A 22,629-nucleotide genomic window follows, 5' to 3' on the forward strand; every position below is an offset into this window, starting at 1 on the left:
TATCCGTGAACGGGGCAGGCTGGCTCAGTCACAAAACTGCCCAAATCCCCAGGCTAAACAACCAATTTGCCAGTCTCTCCTTCCATTAAAATAATATCTTGTGAACATAACTAACCAATGGCTGGTGTCGCTTGCGTCTTAGTTAGACTTTCTATACCTAAAACGCCATGACCAAAAGCAGTTTGGGGAGGAAGGGTTTACCAGCCCACAGCTCTCGGGTCACATTCCATCACTGAGGGAAGTCAGGTCAGGCACCTGGAGGCAGGACCTACAGCAGAGACCATGGAGGAGCACTGCTTGCTGGCTTGCTTCCTGGGGCTTGCTCATTCTACTTCCTAATCCAGCCAGGATCATCTGTCCAGGGGTGTCACCACCCTCAGGGAGCCAGGCCCTCCCACATCAACCACTAATGAAGAAAATGCACTCTCAGACTTGCCAACCTTGTCCATCTGTTGAAGGCATTTTCTGAATTAATATTACCTTCCCAGCTATGTTCAGGTTTGTGTCAATCTGATGAAAGCCAAGCAGGACAGTTTATAATGCAAGTGGCCATGTCACGCTCTGCTTGCTTTCCCATAGTCACCACTTGTAGGGTATGAAAAATGTCCTAAACAACCGTTCTACTTCATGTCACAAGACATGATAGTGTGTAAAATTATGAACCATTATTAAAATATATACACGTCTATTTATATTGTGTGTATTTGAAGATTAAGGGCCTCCTTTAATGCTGCTCTGAGTACACGGACATAAAGAATGCAGCAGGTAAGGCTGGAGCGATGGCTCAGCAGTGAAGAGACCTGGCTACTCTTGTGAACGACCGGAATTCAGGTCCCAACACCCACATGGCAGCCACAGACATTTTTAACTCCAGTTCCAGGTCATCCAAAACCCTCATTGGCTCTGAAGGCACCAAACACATGTGTGGCACTCTTCCATACATGCAGGCAAAGAGTCATTCACACACGAACAACTATCGAAGAAACCAGGGGGATACCCTAGATAGATGTGAGCATCCGAACCTGGAGTAATGTCAAGGAATCGCAGAGGTAGCTTCCCCTGAGTGCAATCAACAAGACCAGTGCCAACTCGGTGACAAGGGTGAACTGTTTAACATGACAGCGGATATTGTTCTGACCTTGCCAATTGATTCCAAGAGTCTTGGAAAATTCATTAAGATTTCAGCCTCAAAGGGGGGGGGGCAGGCAGCAGGTGGTGGTTCACACCTTTAATCCCAACATTTGGGAGGCAGAGACAGGAGAAGCTCTGAGTTCAAAACTAGCCTGGTGTACAGAGCAAGTTCCAGGACAGCCAGGGCTACACAGAGAAACCCTGTTTTGAAAAAAAAAGAGGGGTTGGGGATTTGGCTCAGTGGGAGGGGGCTTGCCTAGGAAGCGCAAGGTCCTGGGTTCGGTCCCCAGCCCCAAAAAAAAGAAAAAAAAAAAAGAAAAAAAGAAAATGTCAGCCTCACTTTGCTCATTTGTAAGACCACAATAACAACTCTACAATAATTAAATAAGGCTGCATATATGGGGTACCCGCTGCCCTCAGCTCATAAAGTTACTTTCCCCCCTTCCCCACCCTCCCCTCCATGGCTATTCTAATGCACCTATCCAAGTCTGTGAACTGTCTAGTGACCTCCTATTGGTCACCCCTCAGACGAACTTCCTGGGTGCCCTGTCTTCCCTGAGGATGACAGAGATAGCTGCTCTGTCTGAGGCTCCCAAGACAGCTGGGACCCCAGCCTGGGACAGCATCTCACAGTGTGCTTCTCTATCCATATGGTGGACCAATGATTAAGCTGTGGTTTTCTTTTTCAGAGAACAGCCACTACACCTCTGTCATATTAGCAACCCTTGTTCGTAATGAATGTCCTAGTAACTGGGCATTAGCAAACAGACCCTTTTCTTCCTGAAGTTGCTGTGAGTGAACTTCCTCACTAGGGAATAGAAGCACTGTTTTTGAGTTCACCATAAACTTTCTTACTGGCATGGGATAGTTCGGGTAAATGGAGAGATCAAAGAAGGCACCACGGGGCCAGAGATATGATGGAAAGGGCACCAGTTGTCTTCTCAGTGTTGGCCCAGGCCTGCCTGCATAAACTGCTGTGTCTCTTCTCTGATTCCGTGATGCTATGGCTTCCAAGGGAGCGGTACAGTTCTTGAAGTCACTTGATAAGGACCCCTGGAGGCTATGAAGATGGTTCAGGGCAAAGAACTTGTCACACAAGCCTAAAGACACGTGTTTGACTCTGCAGCATCCATGGGGAAAGGCTGGATACAGTAATGTCAATCCCAGCACCCCTACCAGGAGATGGATGGTGGACACAGAAGAATTGTCAGATGCTCATAGGCAGGTAGCCTGGTATATGTAACAGTAGACGAGATAGACCCTGTCCCAAACAAGGTGGCATGTGAAGACTGACACCTGGGCTGTCCTCTGACATCTACATGCATGTGGCCTTGTGGTCTTAAAGATCTGGGCACCTTCTAGGCCTCAGCTGCCCAGCAGTGCACTGACCTATGTCCACTGTAGGGTTTTGATGAGACAGGAGATGAAGGATAAGTATCCATTCCCCTCCCCTATCACAAATCTGCTTCCTGTGGTTCCAGAAGTAACATGGAACATTCCACATACTGCCCTTCTTGAATGGCCTACTAGAAAACTCATTTCCTGGTGCTCTCTGCTAACATAATTAGGCAATATTCCTGACAGCCCTGGGCTAAGTGCCTTTCTAAGCACTTTCTACTTCCTGTACTCCCCGAAGATGAAGACTACAGAGGACCACAGTGGAATGTTATTAAGTCTTGACTACAAGGAGGGTAAGCCCAGACAATCCTGGTGAGCTTGGGAGGAGCCACTTATGGGACTACAACTCCAAAGAAGAACAAAGGAAAGGAGACACTGAGGCTCAACAATAACATGCTTGCTGCCCAAGCAGAAGGACTTGAGTTCTACACATAGAAAAAGCCAGATATGGTAGCTTGTGCTTGTAAACTTAGTGCTAGGGAGACAGAGACAGATTTCCCTAGGCCTCCTGGCCAGCCAGCCAAACAGAATAGGTGAGTTCTAGGTTCTAGTGCAAGAGACCCTGTCTCAAAAAACTAGGTGAACGGTTCCTGAGGAACGTTACGAAAGGCTGACCTACAACCTACACGTGTGTCTGTGTGTGTTTGTGATTGTGTTTGTATGAGTAACATACATAGAAATGCAAACTTTTGTTTAAAAGGAAAGGAACGTCCAGTTCATCCTGTGACTTACAGGCACCTAAATAAGAGAAGGCACCTTGACAATCGCATGCCTGGTCATTGACTCTGGCCTTGGGAAATGTGTCCTTTCATCTAGCAATCTCCAAAGTGCACAGGGATCCTGCTGTGGGGATAGTGGTGGGGGGCCCCATAGATGCTCTGTAGATGTGCTCAGTACTCACCATAACTGTAGGGAAGCCTGGGTTTCATTCATTCACTGCATAGCTCTGCTAATACACACACACACACACACACACACACACGAAGGAAGGGAGGAAGGAAGGAAGGAAGGAAGGAAGGAAGGAAGGAAGAGAAGAGGAAGAAAGAAGAAGGAAGGAAGGGAAGGGAAGGAGGGAGGGAGGGAGGGAGGAGGGAGGGGAGGGAGGGAGGGGGAATGACTCTGAGTGCAGGGAACCTGGATCAATCAGGATCACAGAAGCAGAGGAAGAACGTAGCTGCCAGGGCTGGGGACAAGGAAGTGGAAGTACTTCCTTAGTCTGGAAGGTATACAATCGCACAACTGCCTGGTAGGGTTTCTTTGTTTTGTCAGGGCTTAGTTTTTGTTTGTGGGTAGAACTCGCATTTCTTTTTTAGGAGAGTGCATGCTAAGGAAGACACTGGGAACTGACTTTGGTAAGCACACACTATCCACCTGAGCTATACTCCTAGACCCATGGATATACTTAATAATACCACCTGACTTTGAACTCAGAGATCAGCCTGCCTCTGCCCCTGAATGCTGGGATTAAGAAATATGTTTCTCTCTAGAACCCCACCTAGAGAGAAAGTCAGGGATATAGGCCATGAATATATTTAATACCACCAAAATTGTTTAATTAGTTATTTAATTAATTTAATTCAAATTTTCGAGACAGGGTTTCTCTGTGTAACAGAGCGCCCTGGTTGTTCTGGACTTGCTTTGTAGGTCAGGCTGGCTTTGAACTCACAGAGAGATTAAAGAGGTATGTCACTACTCCAAGCCTTTAATATCACCAGATTTAACACTTAAAATGGTTAAAATGGCTGTATGGTGCTACACGCCTTTAATTCCAGCACTAAGGAGCCAGAGGCAGTGGATCTCTGTGAATGAGAGTCCAGTCTGATCTACAAAGCAAGTTCCCGGAAAGCCAAGGCTGTTAAACAGAAAAACCCTGTCTTGAAAAACATAATAAAACAAAACAAAACAAAAATTGGTTAAGATTGGTGTGGTGGTTTGAATAGGTATGGCTCTCATAGACTCGTGTTTTGGAATGCTTGGCCCATAGGGTGTGGCTTTACTGGAGTAGGTGTGGCCTTGTTGGAGGGAGTGTGTCACTGTGGAAGCAGCGTTTGAGGTCTTATATATGCTCAAGTTACGCCCAGTGTGACAGACGGTCTCCTTGTTGCCTGTGTATTAGGATATAGGACTCTCAGTTTCTTCTCCAGCACCATGTCTGCCTGCACACTGCCCTGCTTCCTGCCATGGTGATACTGGACTAAACCTCTAACACCGTAAGCCAGCCACAATTAAATGTTTTCTTTTATAAGAATTCCATGGTTATGTTATCTCTTTGCAGCTCTAAAATCCGAAAACAGATCTTAAATTAAGCCAGGTATGATATCACACACCTATAATCCCAGAATTTAGGGAGCAGAGACAGAGGGATTACTGTAAATTCAGAACTATCCTGAGTTGGAAACAGCCAAATCTACCTAGCTAAACCTTGTCCCCACCTCCCCCCAAAAATGAGGAAGAGATAAACTTTATAGAATACGTATCTTATCACAATCTCTCTAAAGTCCGTGGGGAAGATGGTGAGGATGGAAGCAGTAGGCCTGGGACCACAGGCCAGTGTCAGGGTGGAGAGAGGGAGGGAGAAGTAAAGGTTCTGACCAAGAGAACGCATGGGTAGCTACTGAGAACCCCACCTAGAGAGAAAGTCAAGACCAGCAAGGACAGGAAGACTGTATTGATTTATATTTACTGTCAAACTGACAAGGTCTAGAATCACCGTGGATACAAATTTCTGGACCTGTCCTAGTATTTTCTGGATTAGACGGATCAAAGAAGACCTACCCTAGCTGCCCAACTGAATGAAAAGGAGACTGCTAGTTCAACATTTTATCTCTCTCTCTCTACTTCCTAATTTCTAACACAGTATGGCCAACCACCTCAAGACCTTGTGGCCACGACTTCTCTGCTGTGGTAGATTGTAGCCTCAAGTAGTGAGCTGAAACTTCCTTAAATTGCCACTTCAAGGGAGGGTCATGGCTGCTGTTTCCCCTGGTCAGGTGACAGAACTTTGTGGCTCAGAAGCTGCAGAGGAGCCTCTCGATTCATCTCACGAGTATCTGCTTGGGCTTGCTACACGTCACAAGTCAAAGAAATCCTAAGAATCCCAGGATCGGTAGACCACTGACAATAGAGGCGAGAAAGGTAACCCTGACCTGATGAGGAACAGCCATCGCCTGTCTACAGACTCAGGCCTTGGCATCATTGGAAGACCTGTATATGTCTGTCACGGCTCTTGCCATCTTCAATCTCCCTCATGGGTCTAACCATACAGCTCAGGAAAGAGGTGGCCAGGAAGAACACTGGGTGATGGTTACCATGGCTGCCATGGAGTGCACTCAGAGAGAGATGCTCTTCAAAGTAAGATGTCCACTTGGAACTGAAGATATTTTTATACACAATGTCTTGTTGTTGCTTCTTCAAGACAGCCTCTTATAGTCCAGGCTGGCCTTGAACCCTTGAGCTCCTGCTGCCTCTGCTCTCCACTTACAAACAAGGGGCTTGGTGGTTAAGAGCCTTGGTTGCTCTTTCAGAGGACATGGGTTTGATTCTTAGTACCCAAGCAATGACTCACAACATCTTTTACTCCAGATCCAGAAGAGCCAACGTCTACCTCTGGCCTCCAGGAAAACCAGACACGCATATGACTGACGAACATATTTTCAGGGGAAACACACATAAACAGTTTTTAAATGAAACGCCCGTGACAAAATGTTATTGTTCTTAATATGTAAAGAGTACTTGTAACTAACTTAAAAAACAAATACCACCCACCTCCAAAGGAGCAAAGCAAAACTCAGTAAGAAATAAATGTTGGGCTGGAGAGATGGCTCAGTGATTAAGAGCACTGGCTGCTCTTCCAGAGGTCCTGAGTTCAATCCCCAACAACCACATGGTGGCTCACAACCATCTGTGATGGGATCTGATGCCCTCTTCTGGTGTGTCTGAAGACAGATACAGTGTACTCATATAAATAAAAATTTTTTTTAAATTTAAAAAAAAGAAAGAAATGTTAATATTTAATCTTGAAATGGCATTAACACTACTTCTAAAACAGGATCTCAGGTAATGCAAACTAACTTTCAACTCTCCATGTAACCTAGAATGCCCTGGAACTTCTGATCCTCCTGCCTCTCCCTCCTAATACCTAGGATTATAAAACCACCACTCCTGGTTTTATGTAGTGATGGGTATTGGAACCCCACACGTCATACACACTAGGCAAGCACTTCACCACCTAAGTTATATCCCCCAGCTCAACAATTACTATTTGAACTTCAAGAGATAGTTAGAGATTTGCAGATATTAAAAAGATAAGCCCTCAAACATGGCTGATAGAAGGTAGTGATGGTATAGACTTTCAGAAGGGCAAGTGGGAAACTCAGCAAAGCTTCAGATGTGACCACAGCAACACTGCCTCTGGAACTCACCCAAAGAAAGTAGGTAAGCATGTAGGCAAAGATCACCCATTGGGATAGTCCTCAGGTTGACGGTAGAATTTAAGAATTGGCTATAAATATTTTAATGTGATAAAGAGCCAGGCATGGTAAAAAAAAAAAATGCCTGTAATACCAGCAAATGGGAAACTGAGACAGAAGACTCATAAGAGTTCAAGGACAGCCTGGGCTACATAGCAAGACCCTATCTCAAAAAAGAAGAAGAAGAAGAAGAAGAAGAAGAAGAAGAAGAAGAGGAGGAGGAGGAGGAGGAGGAGGAGGAGGAGGAGGAGGAGGAGGAGGAGGAGGAGGAGGAGGAGGAGGAGGAGGAGGAGGAGGAGGAGGAGGAGGAGGGGAGGGGAGGGGAGGGGGGAGGGGAGGGGAGGGAGGGGAGGGAGGGGAGGGGGAGGAGGAGATGATCTACTAAATGCTAATCAGAAGAGAATTGGTTGAATTAATTATTGCATATCCACCAAATAAAACACTCCACATAGGCTGGAGATATGGCTCAGTGGTTAAGAGCACTGACTGCTCTTCCAAAGCTCCTTCAATTGCTTCAGTTGCTGGGAAGAGTTCAATTCCCAGCAACCACATGGTGGCTCACAACCACCTGTAATGGGATCCGATGCCCTCTTCTGGTGTGCCTGAAGACAGCTGCAGTGTACTCACATACATAAAATAAATAATAATTCTTTAAAAAAAGAAAACAGTCCACAGACTTTCTGAAGAGCTATGTAGAAGAATAAGTATCAACAGAAAATACTCTTGGCTTATTTCTTTTGTTTTTTAATTACTTATTTTTTTAATTGAAGATGGAGTTGAGGGGGCGGTGACTGGAGAGATGGCTCAGTGGTTAAGAGAGCTGACTGCTCTCACATAGGACCCAGGTTCAATACCCAGCACTCACTCACATGGCAGCTCATACTGTCAGTAACTCCAGTTCCAGGGCATCCGACACCCTCACACAGATATACATGCAGGCAAAACGCCAATGCACATGAAATATAAATGAATAAAACAGGTGTTTTTATACAATATATTTTGCCTACGGTTTTCACTACCCCCAACCCCTCCGGATCCTCCACACTTCCCCGCCCACCTGTCCTGGCTAGGTTATGTCAGGTTAATAGAAGCTAGAGTTGTCCGCAAGGAGGAAACTTAATAAAAATGCCTCCATAAGATCCAGCTGTAGGGCATTTTCTTAATTAGAGATTGATGTGGGAGGGTCCAACCCATGATGGATAGTGCCATTCTTGGGCTGGTGGTCCTGGACTCTATAAGGAAGCAGGCTGAACAAGCCATGATGAGTAAGCCAGTAAGCAGCACTCCTCCATGACCTCTGCACCAGCTCCTGCCTCCAGGTGCCTGCCCTGTTTGAGTTCCTGTCCTGACTTCCTTCAGTGATGGGCTACAACTTGGAAATGTAACCCTTTCCTTCCCAACTTGCCTTTCGTCATAGTATTTCACCACAGCAACAAAAGCACTAAGATGCTACCCAAATCCACAGCCTTTTTCTCTCTCCCTCGTTATAAAATAAACAGGAATTTAAAAAAGTAAAATACAATACAGTGAACAAACCAGATAGAATAAGGCAAAACAAATAGGATAAAAAGAGCCAAAGAAAACACACAAGAAACACATAAAGACACAGACACTCACACTCACATACATAGAAATCTCATAAAAACACAAAACTGGAAACCACAGGTTTCCTGAGGAACCAAATCACCTCAGTGGCCTTCCTGCCCTTCTTCCCTGACAGGTGAGGCAGACTGGGGACAGATGGTCCTGTAAGACCCCCAGGATCCTGCCTGGGCAACAGAGGGGATACAGTTGCCTAGAGGGAACCCAATCAATAACCAAGAGAGGGGTAGGGAAGGGGAACAAGGCCTCCTGGGTTTAGCCAGGAATTCACCAGGGCTGTGGCAAATCCAGGGGCGTTTGAACTCCAAAGGAGCAGGGGAGTGATTTTTTTTGTCCTCGGATGCATCTCCAGCATCTAGGATGGCAAAGGGTACATAATATGTGCTCAACAAATGTTTGGTCAACGAAAAAAACACATGAATAGAGGGATATAAATAATTGCATTACAGGATGGAAAACGGTCAGGGCAGAAGAGAGACATCAAACGCTGTATTAAAGGAAGCTGCAACCACTCCTCACACAAATGATGGTCACAAAAGGTCTGTGCGGGCACAGCTACTCACAGCAACCCTGGCTGAGTAATTAATCAGTGAATACAAGAACAAGGACATGACTAACATTAATTAATAGTCTGTATAATGGCCTCAGATGGGGAAGCCAGAGAGCTCGGAGTCCGATCTCCCAAAGCCCAGAATCTATTTCTGGAGGCAGGTCCTGAAATTACATCTGAAGATGGAATGCCCAGGCAACAACTGCAGGGCGAGGCCAGTCCAGGCCCACATACCTCGGCTACACTCTGGAGACAAGCACAGCACCTGGCATAGGCCACTTTCTCAGCAAGCAGGCCACAGTCCCTCTGCGACTCACTGCTTATCAACCCTGACTGCGCCTGGTCAGGAACTGACCCGGGGGCCGGTGAGCTTTGGGCAATGGCTCTAGGTCTTTCCACCATCCTGGTGTACTGTAGATGGAGAGCCCCAAACTGGGTGCTTCATAAACCCTGGGTCTGATTCTAACAGCCAGGCATCAACTCAACCGCACACTCCATGAACAAGCATGCTTATTTTATCCCTGGGGTCAACTCCATCTCCGAAATGGCTTGCACCCATCAGATACATGTTAGTAGGTGATCATAGATCACCCCCTGAAAGTTCTTGGGTGGCATACTCTGCAAGTGACTCTTGCAGAATGAAGACCATACCCAAACTGAAGGAGGCTAGGGGCCAGAAGTAGAAAGTCATATCTTGCTCAAAAGAGGACATTCCAGTGAATTGTCAAGGAGTCCTGGCATCTGATGAAGGGCTGGGGAGATGTGCTAGCAGACCCAACAAGGTTCTGCTGCAGCTAGATGGGGGCCTACTGAAAACCAGGGGACTCTTGAGAGCCTTCTTGGAGATAGTGGCAGTACAGACCCTGAGGTTAACACTCATCTCTGCTGGAGCCATTACATGCTATCAATAAACAGCAAGGCTTCAAACGAGTGGGAAGGACCACAGGTGGGCATAGTCAGGATACCTGAACTAGGGCAACAGCCAACCAGGGCCTCGACAGCTCTGGCTACCTATCTGAAGCAAGAGCAGAGCCCATTCTCAGTGTGAGAAGTTTTATCTGGTGATTTGTTCTGGTTTGGTTTAGGCAAGGGACAAAGAACAAAGACCAAGGGCTTCTCTTCTTCATTCATGTTGGAAGAATGCTCTAACAGTGGCCCAGGATCCTGATAAAGGAAAGTGGTTGCCTAGCAAGCAGAAGGACCAAAGCTCAATGTTAAAATAAACAAACAAACACAGCCTAGCTGTGGCGCTATATTTTTGTAAGCCCAGCACTGAGGGGAGGCGGAGTCAAGTAAAATCCTAGGGCTCAATGGCCAGCCAGTTTCATTGACTTGGGAAATTCTAAGCCAATGAGATGTCTCAGAATCTCTCCCACCTCCCCCCCCCAAAAAAAAAGGAAAAGAAAGAAAGAAAGGAAGAAAGGAAGAAAAGGAAATAGCACCTTCGATCAGAGGTTATCCTCCAACCTCCTATACATGTATGTACACATATGTATACACACACCACTGAGGTATACCCAACTGCCCCAACAATTTCAGTATACTGAAAGTCTGGGCAACCTCTGAGAGACAGGGTCAGGAGGGAAAGAAGAAAGAACCTTGTCTGAAAGTTACCTGGACATCAAGAACACCTCGGCAAGCCTAATCAATGGAAACACCACGGTGGCCTAAGATATTTCAAATCACACTTAGCAAAAGAATCAGCCTGTTAGTCACCTATAACCAAGAATAAACAATCTGGAGCTCGATTTGTTCCCTGCATTGTTCATCTCTCATATTATTTGGGAGTGGAGGCTGCATGTAGAGTGGACAAAACCTTGGGTCAATGGTCTCCCCACTGTTGTCACAAAGGTTAACACTTTTTGTGACAAGCCCTCAGTTTCTCTACATGTGACTATCTTTTTAAAAGTCTTTCCCACAGAGCCCCAGAGTATAGATCCTGATGACAGGAAGCCCTCTCTCCTCTCCTTATTTATCTTTCTCTGCAGAACTGGGGTCCTGACTCACCGCTATTGTTCCTTCTCTCATTTTGACAGGTCCTTCCTCTTCCCCTTCCCCTCCTGAGACACCCCTCCCTCGGGAATCTGCCTGAAGCCATGGTGAAGGAGCCTGATATGTAGAGGAAGGAGCAATCTCAATGGAGAAACCCTTTCTGGTCTGAGCAGCACATAGTCTAAGACTCAGCTCCTTGAATTTGGAAAACATCCCACATCCCAGACAGCCCTCAGACTTCCTGAGTCAAAGCCACAGCCATAGTATTCAGTTCCTCTTCCTTCTGGCTGAGATTTTGGCCATTCAAACGGACAGTGTTCAGTCACCATTCATGGATAGATGGATGGGACATAACTTTCAAAGAGCATACTAAAACGCTCACAAACCAGTTATGTGGCCCTGATTACACGTGTCTTCCAACCCACCCTCTGTGCCCAGTACTCAGGAAGTACCAGCCTTTCTTCCTTCTAGGTACCCACTTAGGAAAGCACTAACTCCTGGCCTAGCACAGTACTTCCAATTTTCTTAAGCTCTGTAGCATTTGCAGTTATGTTTCCTCGCTGTCATCCCCGGGCAGGATTTCTGGTCTGATCTGGCTTCACAGACCCCGAAGCTGGATGTAGAGAAACGGATGGTGCCCAAGCGTGAATGAAGTGGCTTCAGGGCTCTCACCTCGAAAAATCAGGCTGGCAACAGGGTCACTGCGCCGGTCCTTCTTCACATTGGGGAGGTTGCTGGCCCTTGCCAGCAGGCAGCAGAGCATGGCTCTGCAGCCCAGGCGCGCGGGGCAGAGAGGGAGTAGAAGCTCAGGACTCAGTCACTACTACCCGGCCAGAATTCAGATCCAGGATGGTGCCAAGAGAGCAGTTAACTCCGCTGCGCCTCCGCGGAGACTTGATCAGCCTAGAATGCGAGGCTGCGCGTGGGACAAGGTACACCCATGGGGCGGATCCTCCCTTCCAGCCCGGCCTGGGTCCGCCCTCAGGGCGGTGGCTGGGGAGGAGCAAGAATGAGACCAGGCACTGGTGTCTTGTTCTGAGGGTCTCCTGGAAAGGAAACGCTGCTGCGAGGCACTGGAAGAATGTCCAAGGCAAGGACAGGGCAGAGTCATCGCCTGGGGCAGCACGGGTCCAAAGAGTCTGGCACTAAACGCCGAAGGAGTGTGCACTGTGTGCCCAGTGACCCAGGCGCAGCTCCTAGTGGGCTGCTACGGGGATCTCCCGGTAACACCTAGAGTTGTCGAGGTCTAACTCGAATCATGCTATGTTGCCAGTCGTTACCCATTCGATACCTGCAGTTCTCCACTACAACAATCTCTGCACTCTTCACGCTTAATAGTGGAGAAAGTTGCTTAAGTCATGAGCCTTAAGTCATCCCAGTCCCGAGCACGTTTCTGTGTGTTGTTTGATCCTCTAACAGCTTAGAAAGATGCTCCCCATCAGGACCTTAGCCTCTCTTCCCAACCCCCACCCCCACACACTTCAGCAGGTAAGTGGAGGTGGGGGTGTGTATGGTCCCTACCCTTTTCATCTTGAGGGACACAGCACTTTCTGAGGGGATATCCTGCTCCTGCACCCCGTGTTTCTTGTCAGGGATGACAATCAATGCTTAGCAGTCAGACTGTAATTCTCAAGTTCCCAGGTCTCCCTCTCTCTTGACAGCACACACGTGCTGGGGACCGTACCATTCAGCCCAAATCCCAACCACATGCTCTTTTTTTCTTTCCTTTTTTTTTTTTCAATACTTTTTTGAAAGAGCCTTCAAACTTTCTGTCTCCATATTCTCCTCTCCTGAACCACCCAGTCATGTTTCCAAATCTAATCACACCTCTAAAACGACAGATCCTATGGGCTCTGGTTGAAAATATGACCACGAGAAGAAAAAGAAGAGGAAGAGGAAGAGGAGGAGGAAGAGGAGGAGGGAGGGGAGGAGGAGAAGGAGGAGAAAAGAAGAAAATAAAAAGATGCTTATGGAGCAAGTTCTCCATAAATAATTATTAATAAAAGAAATGGTTTAGGCCAGGCAGTGGTGGCACACACCTTTAATCCCAGCACTTAGGAGGTAGAGGCCAGTCAGGTCTACAGAACCAGTTCCAGAACAGCCAAGGCTACACAGAGAAATCCTATCTTGGGGGAAAAAAATGGTTTAAAAAACAGACCCGGGGTTGGGGATTTAGCTCAGTGGTAGAGCGTTTGCCTAGCAAGCGCAAGGCCCTGGGTTCGGTCCCCAGCTCTGAAAAAAAAGAAAAAAGAAAAAAAAAAAAAACAGACCCTTCTCTGCTTTCTTTGTCACCACCCTGGTTGAAGCCACTGTTTGTTTTTGCCTATGCTACAGTGCCCGACTCATTCCAGTCTCTGGTCTTCTGCCTCTGCCCTTGCTGCCACCTCCACCCTGCCATATTCTCTGCCCAGCAGCACCTGTATCACTCCATCACTCAAAAGCTTCCCACAGCTCCCACCTCACTAAAGTAGAGAACGAAGCCCCTAGAGCCCTCTAACCTGGCCCACCCTTCCTCAGGTTTATGGTCCTCCTCGGGCTCCTCAAACACTCCAGGGCAGCACCCTTTGGGTTCCGATGAGCTGTTCTCTCTGACTGTAGTGTTTACTCCTGCCCTTCCTTGGCAGATCCTCTCTAGAAGCACCTCCTTTGGCTACCAATTTAACCTGCAACACATGCCCTCTCTCCTCTTTCATGATCTGTCATGGTTTGTTGGTTGTTTGTTGTCATATAACCCGGGCAAGCCTTGAGCACTCTTCGTAGGCAAAGAATGACCTTGAACTTCTGATCTTTTTGCCACTCCTTCCTCAGTGTCCAGATTGTATTTCTTTCCTACGTTTTCCATTAGAATATTGGGTGGTCTCTGAGAAATTAGGGGAGTTTTGTTTAGCGACTGTAGCCTTTGTAACACCTGAAACAGGGTTCTGCACACAGCACAGACAAATGTCTTCTAAACAGTTCACCGAGAGGACATTGAACTCCACGCTCCGCATTGGTCACTTCTAGCTGATGATGCTCCACGTCAGGCAACACAGACAGCAGATGGCAGCAGTTACATATCTAGGCACTGTGGGACATGCTCTCAAGAAGAGAAAGGCCCCTAAAAGAGCCAGCAATTCCCACTGGGTGCTGCATGATGAAAGGATGTGGGGGTTGGGGATTTAGCTCAGTGGTAGAGCGCTTGCCTAGCAAGCGCAAGGCCCTGGGTTTGATCCTCAGCTCCAGGAAAACAAAAAGAAAAAAAGAAAAAAGAAAAAGAAAAAGAAAGGATGTGTAGGAAGGAGAATCTAGAATCTTCTCCGGCGGCTAGGACCCTCTCTTACTCTCCCTGACTCTACTCCTCTCCCTTGGTACCCACTTCTCTCCTAGCAGAACCGTTGTAGATTGCTGTCTGTCTTTTCTGCCCCCTCAAAAGGGGTGCCTGTACTCAGGTGAGGTCGGGTGGAATCTTAATTAGTAAGGTAAGGCAGCCTGTGATTGGGCAGTGGAAGAAGGCGGAGCTGAACATTTTAGAGAGGGGACAGAGAGAGACAGACAGACAGAAATGGAGACAGAGATGGAAGAGACAAAGAGGGACCCGGAGAAGAAGATGATGAGCCGGAACCATGTGGTCCTAGGAGTCATAAGTAGCTGGGGATACCATAGATAGACGACTGAGTGATGTATGGTACATTTGTCCGATCTAGGTGGGCAGCTGGCATTCATATCAATTGAGTTTTACGTTCTTTGTGTGTATTTTGGGGTGGAGGATTTGCTGATATAAATCTGTCTGGTAAACTACAAACCTCTGGAGTTGTCATTTTATGGGGCACATAAAACCTAGCTGATTAGGTGCACATCTTTGGCTCCATGCTGGACCCTGCTCTGTCTCCTGTTGATGGCAGAGTTGTCATGGGCCTGCATCCTAAGTTGTTCTTGTGCGACCACAGACTTATACGTCCTACACCAAGAAACACAACTGCCACTCCTGCTTCCTGTAAACAAGGTAGCATAGAGCCAATTGCCAATGAGACCCAAATGTTCAGGGACCCTGGACAGCAGAGAGGAGAAAGCAGTGAATCAGCCTGCTTCAGGGTAACGCTTTGGGGGTGGACAGTGTCCATGCATATTCAGAACTCAAAGTCATAGTCAAGTGAGTGACTGATCACTTTAGAACTGTCATTTAAGTCTACTTGAGCCTAGAATGTTGGTTAATTGTAATTTAGGTTACTCTTCTGAATACTTATGGTGTCAGTACTTGGGTGTCCCAGGTTCCTGATGCCTCCTACTGACATCTGCCTGCTCACTGACAGCATTTCCTAACTGACCATGCCATAGTCACCCCAGCCACATACGGTCCATTACTCATATTGCAGTCATGAGATCTTCAAGCATAGTTGGGGTCATTTCCCTGATGAAGATCCCTCAAGGGCCTCCTCGTCCCCTGGGATAAAGCCTGCATTCCTTTTCTCTGCCAGAGGTTAAGCCCACTCAGGCTTTTAACCGCAGAGTTCCAATTCCAGAGAATTTTCAGTTTCTCATACAGCCCAAGCTCCCCTCCAGATTGGAAATCTACTTGTTGCTGCTCTCCGGCTACCTCTGCAACACCACCTCCATCCACCCCTGGGGTCTCAGTTCCTAGGGAAGAAGGCCCTGACCTTCCTCTAGGTTGGGTCATTCCGGGAAGTAAACACGTCAGCAGAGACACTGCTCCTTAGTGCTCATGGCAATTGTAAGGAAGGCCTAGCTGCGAAATTGCTTGCTCATTGTTAGAGACCAGGACTGGCTCAGTGCCCTGGTATTCCCAGTGTGTAGGTCAGGGCTGGCCTGGAGTTGAGGCAGTGGACACTGCCCAGGGCTCTCCGACATGGGCTCCACCTCCTGAGGCACTCACTGCTTTTTGGAGAAGGCAGCATTGCCCCCTAGGGGAAATTTTAGATATTGTGAGCTTTATCTTTCTTTTTTTTTTTTTTTTTTTTTTTTTGACTCCCAAATTTGTCCCCACCTCCTCTGCAAGCCCTAACATGCATGTGCATGCACACAATCTCTACTCCTGGCCCCATTCCAGGCCAACATAGTCCGCATTGGAAATCTGCAAGAGATATGTCTAATATTTTCAGAGACTATTCCAAAGGGCTTTAGCAAACCCTTGGCCGGTGTCCAAGAAACAGGGACTCCATATACCTTTCCATAAACCAGAAAAGCAACAGCTGTTGACCCAAACCCTGAGCACATCCTGAGGCCTTTTCCCATCTGAACCTCCAGGTTCTTCCTGGTCTTACTTTTGTTCATTACTCAGACCTTTCCTTCTTCCCCTAAACACACTTGTAGACTTCAGAATGGGGCCTAGAAACTCAATGGGGCCTCCTCTCAAGGGAATTTGTCTCACTGATAAAGCCTTAACAGAGCTATGGAAGTAACTTAAAGTGCTTGCTGTGAAAGCATGAAGAGAGGAGTTCCAGCCCCAGAACTGGTGTTTAAAAGCCAGGTATGGTAGATCACATTTGTAATCCCAGTACTAGAAGGCAGGCTTGACTTTTTATTCATGAATATGTACCCATATACATATATACAGAATTAAGCTGAAATGGAGAATGAGGCTTACCCTCCATATCTGTTCTTCTTTCTTCTACTGATATCTCCTACAGTTTTACCTGGCACTTGGTATCCAACTTGAAAACTATATTTCCTGGACTCCCTTGCAGCTAGATTTGAGATCAATGAGCTAGAAGGAGGAAGTATGTATGTAATTGTCCATGTGTCTTTATGGAGAAAACGTGTGTTTCTCCAGTACCTTTTCCTTCTTTTAGTTATTGTGAAAGTGAATTATGATGCTGTGCTATCACAAACCATACTCCCTGGAGAGAACAGAGCAAGAACCAGGATGATCTTGGACCACCTGATGCATCAGGAGCTTTTGAACTAGGATGCCAATAAGTCAATGATTACCATGGTTTATCATGGAGGCATCAGAGGTCTCACAATAGTGGTATGCATGGATCTGCATCTACAGAGAGAGCAAACTATTCACCAGTAGGAAGGTAAGAGGGTCATCCGGAAGTCCAATGGGAATGAGATCAATTGTGAAGCAGTTTGTAGTACTCCAGGTAGGGTTTCTGTTTGTTTGTTTGTTTGTTTGTTTGTTTTGCTGAGACTTCATGTTTCCAGACTGATAGAGGTAAGAAAAAAGGAAATTAAAAGTCTTCATTGGCTTTAATGATGTCACCACTCACTGGTGATGATGAATAAGGGAATATGCTATCCTGTAGGTGACACTGTGCATCAGAGAATACACTGGTGTTCCAAAGAGATGTATTGTGGAACAATATGATGTTTCATAGCAAAATTGTGCCCAAGTTAAGCCATGGAAGATTTCTCATACCAATCTCCCCTTATAGCTTCCTTTGAAAAAGCAGAGAATCTGATTTTTTACCACACCTGGCTTTTTAACATGGACCCCGTTTAAGATAAATCTAACACCTGTGTATAGATAGATTGGGAGTGCATGACCCCACTTACCCAGTGAGCACATGTCTTTTTCTCTATAGCCTATCCTAGGTGGCAACACTGGCCACAAGACACAGGAACATTTATAGTCCTGTTCTCTATAATCTGGTAGCCATATTGCCTAACCATGAATAAAGACTGAACACATTCTCATAAGGTCTGGAGTTTTGTTTCCCCAGGACCTAAAACCAAACACTTTGAGGCAAAGACCTTGACTTCTGCTCAGTGACACCACTCTTCAGAGGGATGCTCTGCATGAGTTTGCAGAATTCCTTTAAGACACATTTGCCAGTCCCTAAACCCCCATGTATCCCCTCTGATACCTTCACCTCTCTCTGGATGCCCCAATCTAGTTACTACCTTCTTGTTGCTAAGGATGTAAACACTCATGTAGTCCAACTACAGCCATAATCATGTGACCTCCAGGAAGCGCCTGCTATGGTGGAAATGGTGCAGGCTCCTGGCTGGCCACCTTTTCCTCATGGGGTGACTGATTTAGCATCTGTGAAAACAAGAGGATGACACTCTGCAAAGGTGTTGCCTTCAGCACAGTGCTGATCCCCCTCCAAGGGAGTCATGTGACAGATGTAAGCTTCCTCCCCACCAGCTAGGACTTCCTCTAAGAGACAAAGGTGGATAGAAGCCAGCAGGCAAGCAGTGAGAAAGGGAGAGCACGGGGAAGGGAAGGTCGGAGAAGGGTTAAAGGCTCCAGTTGGGGGGTGGGGTGGGGTGGGTCTCTACAGAGCATTCAGAGAAGCATAGCAGCATCATGAGGCCATGGCCTGCCATTGGGCAGGCAGACAGTGCCTCAGTTCAGAAGGGCTGATGAAGGAATGGCAGACAGAGGAGACAAGGGTCGCTACAGACTGGCAAACAGATACCAGCCATGAAGCTGGTTTTGTCAGTTTGAGAGGTCATTGGACAGACAAACGGAGCCAATGATAGAACTAATTTAGTTGAAAAAAATACTGAAAGTTTTCTTAGGTTAGTACAATAGTGACTTGATATATTACATGGTAATTATAATAGTAATTATAGATAATAACTATAGTTAACATGCGTTCATTTTCGCTAGTTTGTTGAGACAGTCTTATGTAGCCCAGGTCAACCTGGAGCTCTGTGTACTTGATGATGACGTTGAGTTTCTGATCCTCCTGCCTCCGTCTCCCAAGTGCTAAGATCACACCTATGCATCTCCCAACCTGCCTTTATGCAGAGGGAGAGAATAAACCCATCGTCCCTTCCTATTAGGCAAACATTCTTCCAACCAAGCTATATTCCCAGCCCTATAGTTAAAAAGTATTGGAGCTGTTGAAAGTGCTTTGTCTGGTCTGCAGCACTTCACCGTGGAGGGAACTCAGACACAGAGGAGTTGAGTGGCTTGTCCAAGGACACACAGCTGAAATGTGGCAGAGCTGGAATGTAAAGCTCAAGATTCCAAATCCTAAGTAAGCAGTTTATGTGTAGGAAGCTGGAGATCTCGGCCGCTCCTCCTCCTTCTCTCCTCTTCCTTCCCTCCCTCTCTCAACAGTTTTATGACACACCAGGTTGTGACCAAGGCTGCCAGTTGTCTGCATTCCTTTGTCCCCTTCTCAGCTTTTATTCCATTAAAAAAACAAAAAGGCCCACAGTGACGTCACTGCCCCCTCCCCTAGAGGCCCTGCTATAATCATGTCATCCTGAGAGACGTATGACCCTTCATCCTGGGCCTAGGGTATCAGATCCTAAGCATGTACCCTCCACAGGTTTGTGAGAACTCTGTGGTAAGGGCTGGGATACCGGAAAATCATACTAAATAGTATCTAATTGGCCCATCAGACACGGAGAAGGTGATTCAAGGCAGAAGCTTTCTGAGATGAGAAGGCACCCTCAAGGCCACACGGCAAGAGCCGAGGCCCTCAGGACCTAGGTGAGTAAGGAGTAAAAGCCGTGTGTGTGATGTGTCAAGGAGTCAGGGTGGTGTGTATATAAATAAACTTGCAGATAGGCACCAGAGCCTGAATTCCCCCTTCTGCCTGAGTCAGACCTAAAGCTAGAAGAAGAGAGAGTAAAGCTGGTGCAGAGGTGGCTAGATCCAGGATGCCTGGGCATGAAACCCCAAATCCAGTCCTTACTGGAGCAAAGGTCAGGCTTGTCACTGTTATCTTTGTGCCTCGGTTTCCCCTTCTGTAAAGTGGGACGATGAGAGTTGCTACCAGCTGTGCTTGCTATTGGACTAGGATGCAGCTTGTGTTACATGTTCTACTCAGAAGCATGCCAGGTATAATAAGTGTGGGTCTTCTGCATAGGATTTTTGTGGCCTTTTACAGAAACAGTTTCTGGAAATGATGTATTGCTTATGTTTAGCCAATGCCCACTCCCCTTCCTTGTGATAAAGACATTTTAAGGAGTCAGAACTGGGTAGTGGTAGTAGGCACCTTTAATCCCAGCACTGAAGAGGCAGAGGCAGGTGAATCTCTGTGAGTTTGTAGCCATCCTGGTCTACACAGTGAGTTCCAGGACAGCCAGGGCTCCACAGAGAAACCCTGTCTTGAAGCAGAAGTTAGACCCCTCCACCTTTGGGTTATTTGTCCTATCCTGTGCTCCTTACAACCCTATGTTCCCTCTCCTAGACTCAGCCCTCCACTGGGCAGGCACCCAGCCTGGTTGGTGTGGGTGGCACATGGCATGCATTCCATGTATCCTTTCTTACCCATGGGCCCCTGGGAATTCTCTGACAAGTGTACCACCTTGGCAAAGCCCCTTGGCAAAAATCTCTCTGGGCTGAATCTTAGTGAAGAGGATAATACCCTTGCCTTTTGACCTTATAGACCTGACTGAATTTATTTTCTCACAGAGGATCGTGACCATGTCACCGGGAAGGCAGGTTTAGGTCAGCCAGGGAAAGTAGGCTTCCCAGAAGGGCGTTTCGCATTTCTCTGTTCCGGGCCAGAGCCTGTTCTGTAATCATTCACCAGCCTGGCCCTGACTGAGAAGGGTAGAAGAGTGAGTGAGCTTAAACACTGCAAGGCACCCAAATTTAGACATGGTTAAGAGTTTGGCTAATGCAGGACGTGGAAGGTGGCCAGGGCCTGGGGGAGGGGAAAGACTGCATTCTCCACTGCCTGACAATGACATCCTGGGTTATGAGTTCCAGACAGCCTGCTTCTCAGGTTGAGAGCACAGACAATATACTTCCTTTCTATACAGTGAGCTCTGGGCTCCAGGAAAGGGGAACATACCCAGAGGAGCCAGGCAGCAGCAAACAGGAGGACTATGGATTCCCCCACCCCCACCCCCACCCCAAACCCCACCCCATCCCACCCCTCCTGGTGAGGTGGAGGGAAGACTCCAGACAGGTCCCTGGGGCTAAATGAAGACTGTAACTACTAGCTGTGCTTCTGGTGAGCTAGAAAGCACTCCCATTCATTATCCTCTCCAACCCCCACCCCACCACCACCACATACACACAAACCCCAGCCTTTCTCCTGAGCCTGCCCTGGGGGAGGGGTGGACAGGAGAAGGAGCATGCAATGAACCTTTGCAGAGAAGGGGGGAGGTAAGGGGAAGCTGGAAGGAAATCAGGGGCTGGCGGGGCACTAGGAGAGACAACAGCCCTGAGAATGGAATCAGCTCTAGACCACACACTGCCCTTCCAAGACGCTGAGCGCAGAGGTGTGACTTTACAAAGCCTGTTCAGGCTTCCAGGCAGAGAATGAGGAAGGGGCACAGGAACTAGCTTAACACCCAAGGAGCTTGGCTGGTCTCTCAGGATGGTATCCTCCCTTCCGTCAGCCAGGGAGCAAAAGTGGAGGAGCTAGAGCACCAGGGATAGCCTTTTGAACAGTCGTTCTGAGCCTTCCCAGTGCTGTGACCCTTCTATATAATCCCTCGTGTAATGACCCCTATCCAGAAAAGTATTTCGTTGCTACTTCATAACTGAAAATTTACTACTGTTATGAATCCTAATGTAAACATCCGGTGTACAGGACATCTGATATGGGACTCTTGTAAAAGGGTCATCAGACCCCAAAGGGATTTTAACCCACTGGTTGAAAAACACATAGTCCAGAGCCCTTAGCCAGGCAGCTAACCCAGGCCATTGGTTGGCCTGCCCAGAGCTGAGGATACAAAGTAAACATGAAAATCTCCTCCCCCAAACACATGGGAAGATGTCCTTGTCCTGTCTGCTGGAAACACACTGATAAAGCTCATTTCCAAGGCTTCTATGGGAAGCTGGTGGACCAAGAGGAAGCTGGTGAGGAGTAGGAGAAACACACAGACAAGGTGCTCCAAGTTCTTCACTTCCTTCTCTTAGTGCAGGCGGCTTTCCAGGTTGCTCACCCTGGGTCTCTGTCCAAATCCCACACTGAGCACTGGGTGCTCCCAACACGCCTGTGTGTGCCAAGCTTGCCTCAAGCCTTCAGATGTCCCGTGGAGTGCAGGGTGTGCACACGCCTGCTAGTTCATGTGCATACTTCATGACACCAAAAAGGGATGACTCTGGATGGTCAGGGATTGACAGCTGTTCTAATCTCCTGGGCCAGGTATGAAGGGAAAAGAGGACTAGCCGGGAAGGAAGGCAGAGAAACATATAGAGTGGGTAGTGAAATTGGGCCCAAACCCTTGCCCTCTACTCTTGATCCAGGTTATGTCTCAAAGCTGGAAGACAAACTGTGAAGATCCCAGTCCTGGTCTGGTTCTGGGTTGGGGAAGGGTTGTTCTGGGAAAGCAAACATAGCCAAAGAAAAGCACAAGCACAGCTCTGCAAAGCTTGCTGTGGAAAGTCAAGGACTGAAGAGGAAGGAGCTGGCGGCCTAGCATTAGGGGACCCCAGTCTAAGAAAGCCTAAATACCACCCCAACAGGTGTTATTCTATTGAGAGTAACAGAGACTCCAAAAGATTGTTAATGGTGACAGCTAAACTTCTCCCACCATTGGGGTGTGTGTGTGTGTGTGTGTGTGTGTGTGTGTGTGTGTGAGAGAGAGAGAGAGAGAGAGAGAGAGAGAGAGAGAGAGAGAGAG

General features: G+C 47.3%; 1 protein-coding gene across 15 annotated transcripts in view; it reads right to left on the reverse strand.

The window, feature by feature from the left end:
- Dysf (dysferlin) overlaps positions 1 to 22,629 on the reverse strand; it is a 194,656-nt gene that overhangs the window by 171,341 nt on the left and 686 nt on the right. For 7 of the 15 annotated variants that reach the window (XM_032906226.1, XM_032906225.1, XM_032906221.1 and 4 more), the window contains exon 1: positions 11,815 to 11,905. The exons of 7 other annotated variants lie outside the window; for them this stretch is intronic. In XM_032906226.1, the coding sequence (XP_032762117.1) occupies positions 11,815 to 11,905 (91 nt within the window). Of the gene's footprint in view, positions 1 to 11,814; positions 11,921 to 22,629 lie in introns of those variants that run through there. One more of the 15 variants, XM_032906227.1, reaches the window with a different exon arrangement.

The sequence above is a fragment of the Rattus rattus genome, chromosome 6 (assembly GCF_011064425.1).
Source record: "Rattus rattus isolate New Zealand chromosome 6, Rrattus_CSIRO_v1, whole genome shotgun sequence".
Lineage (NCBI taxonomy): Eukaryota > Metazoa > Chordata > Mammalia > Rodentia > Muridae > Rattus > Rattus rattus.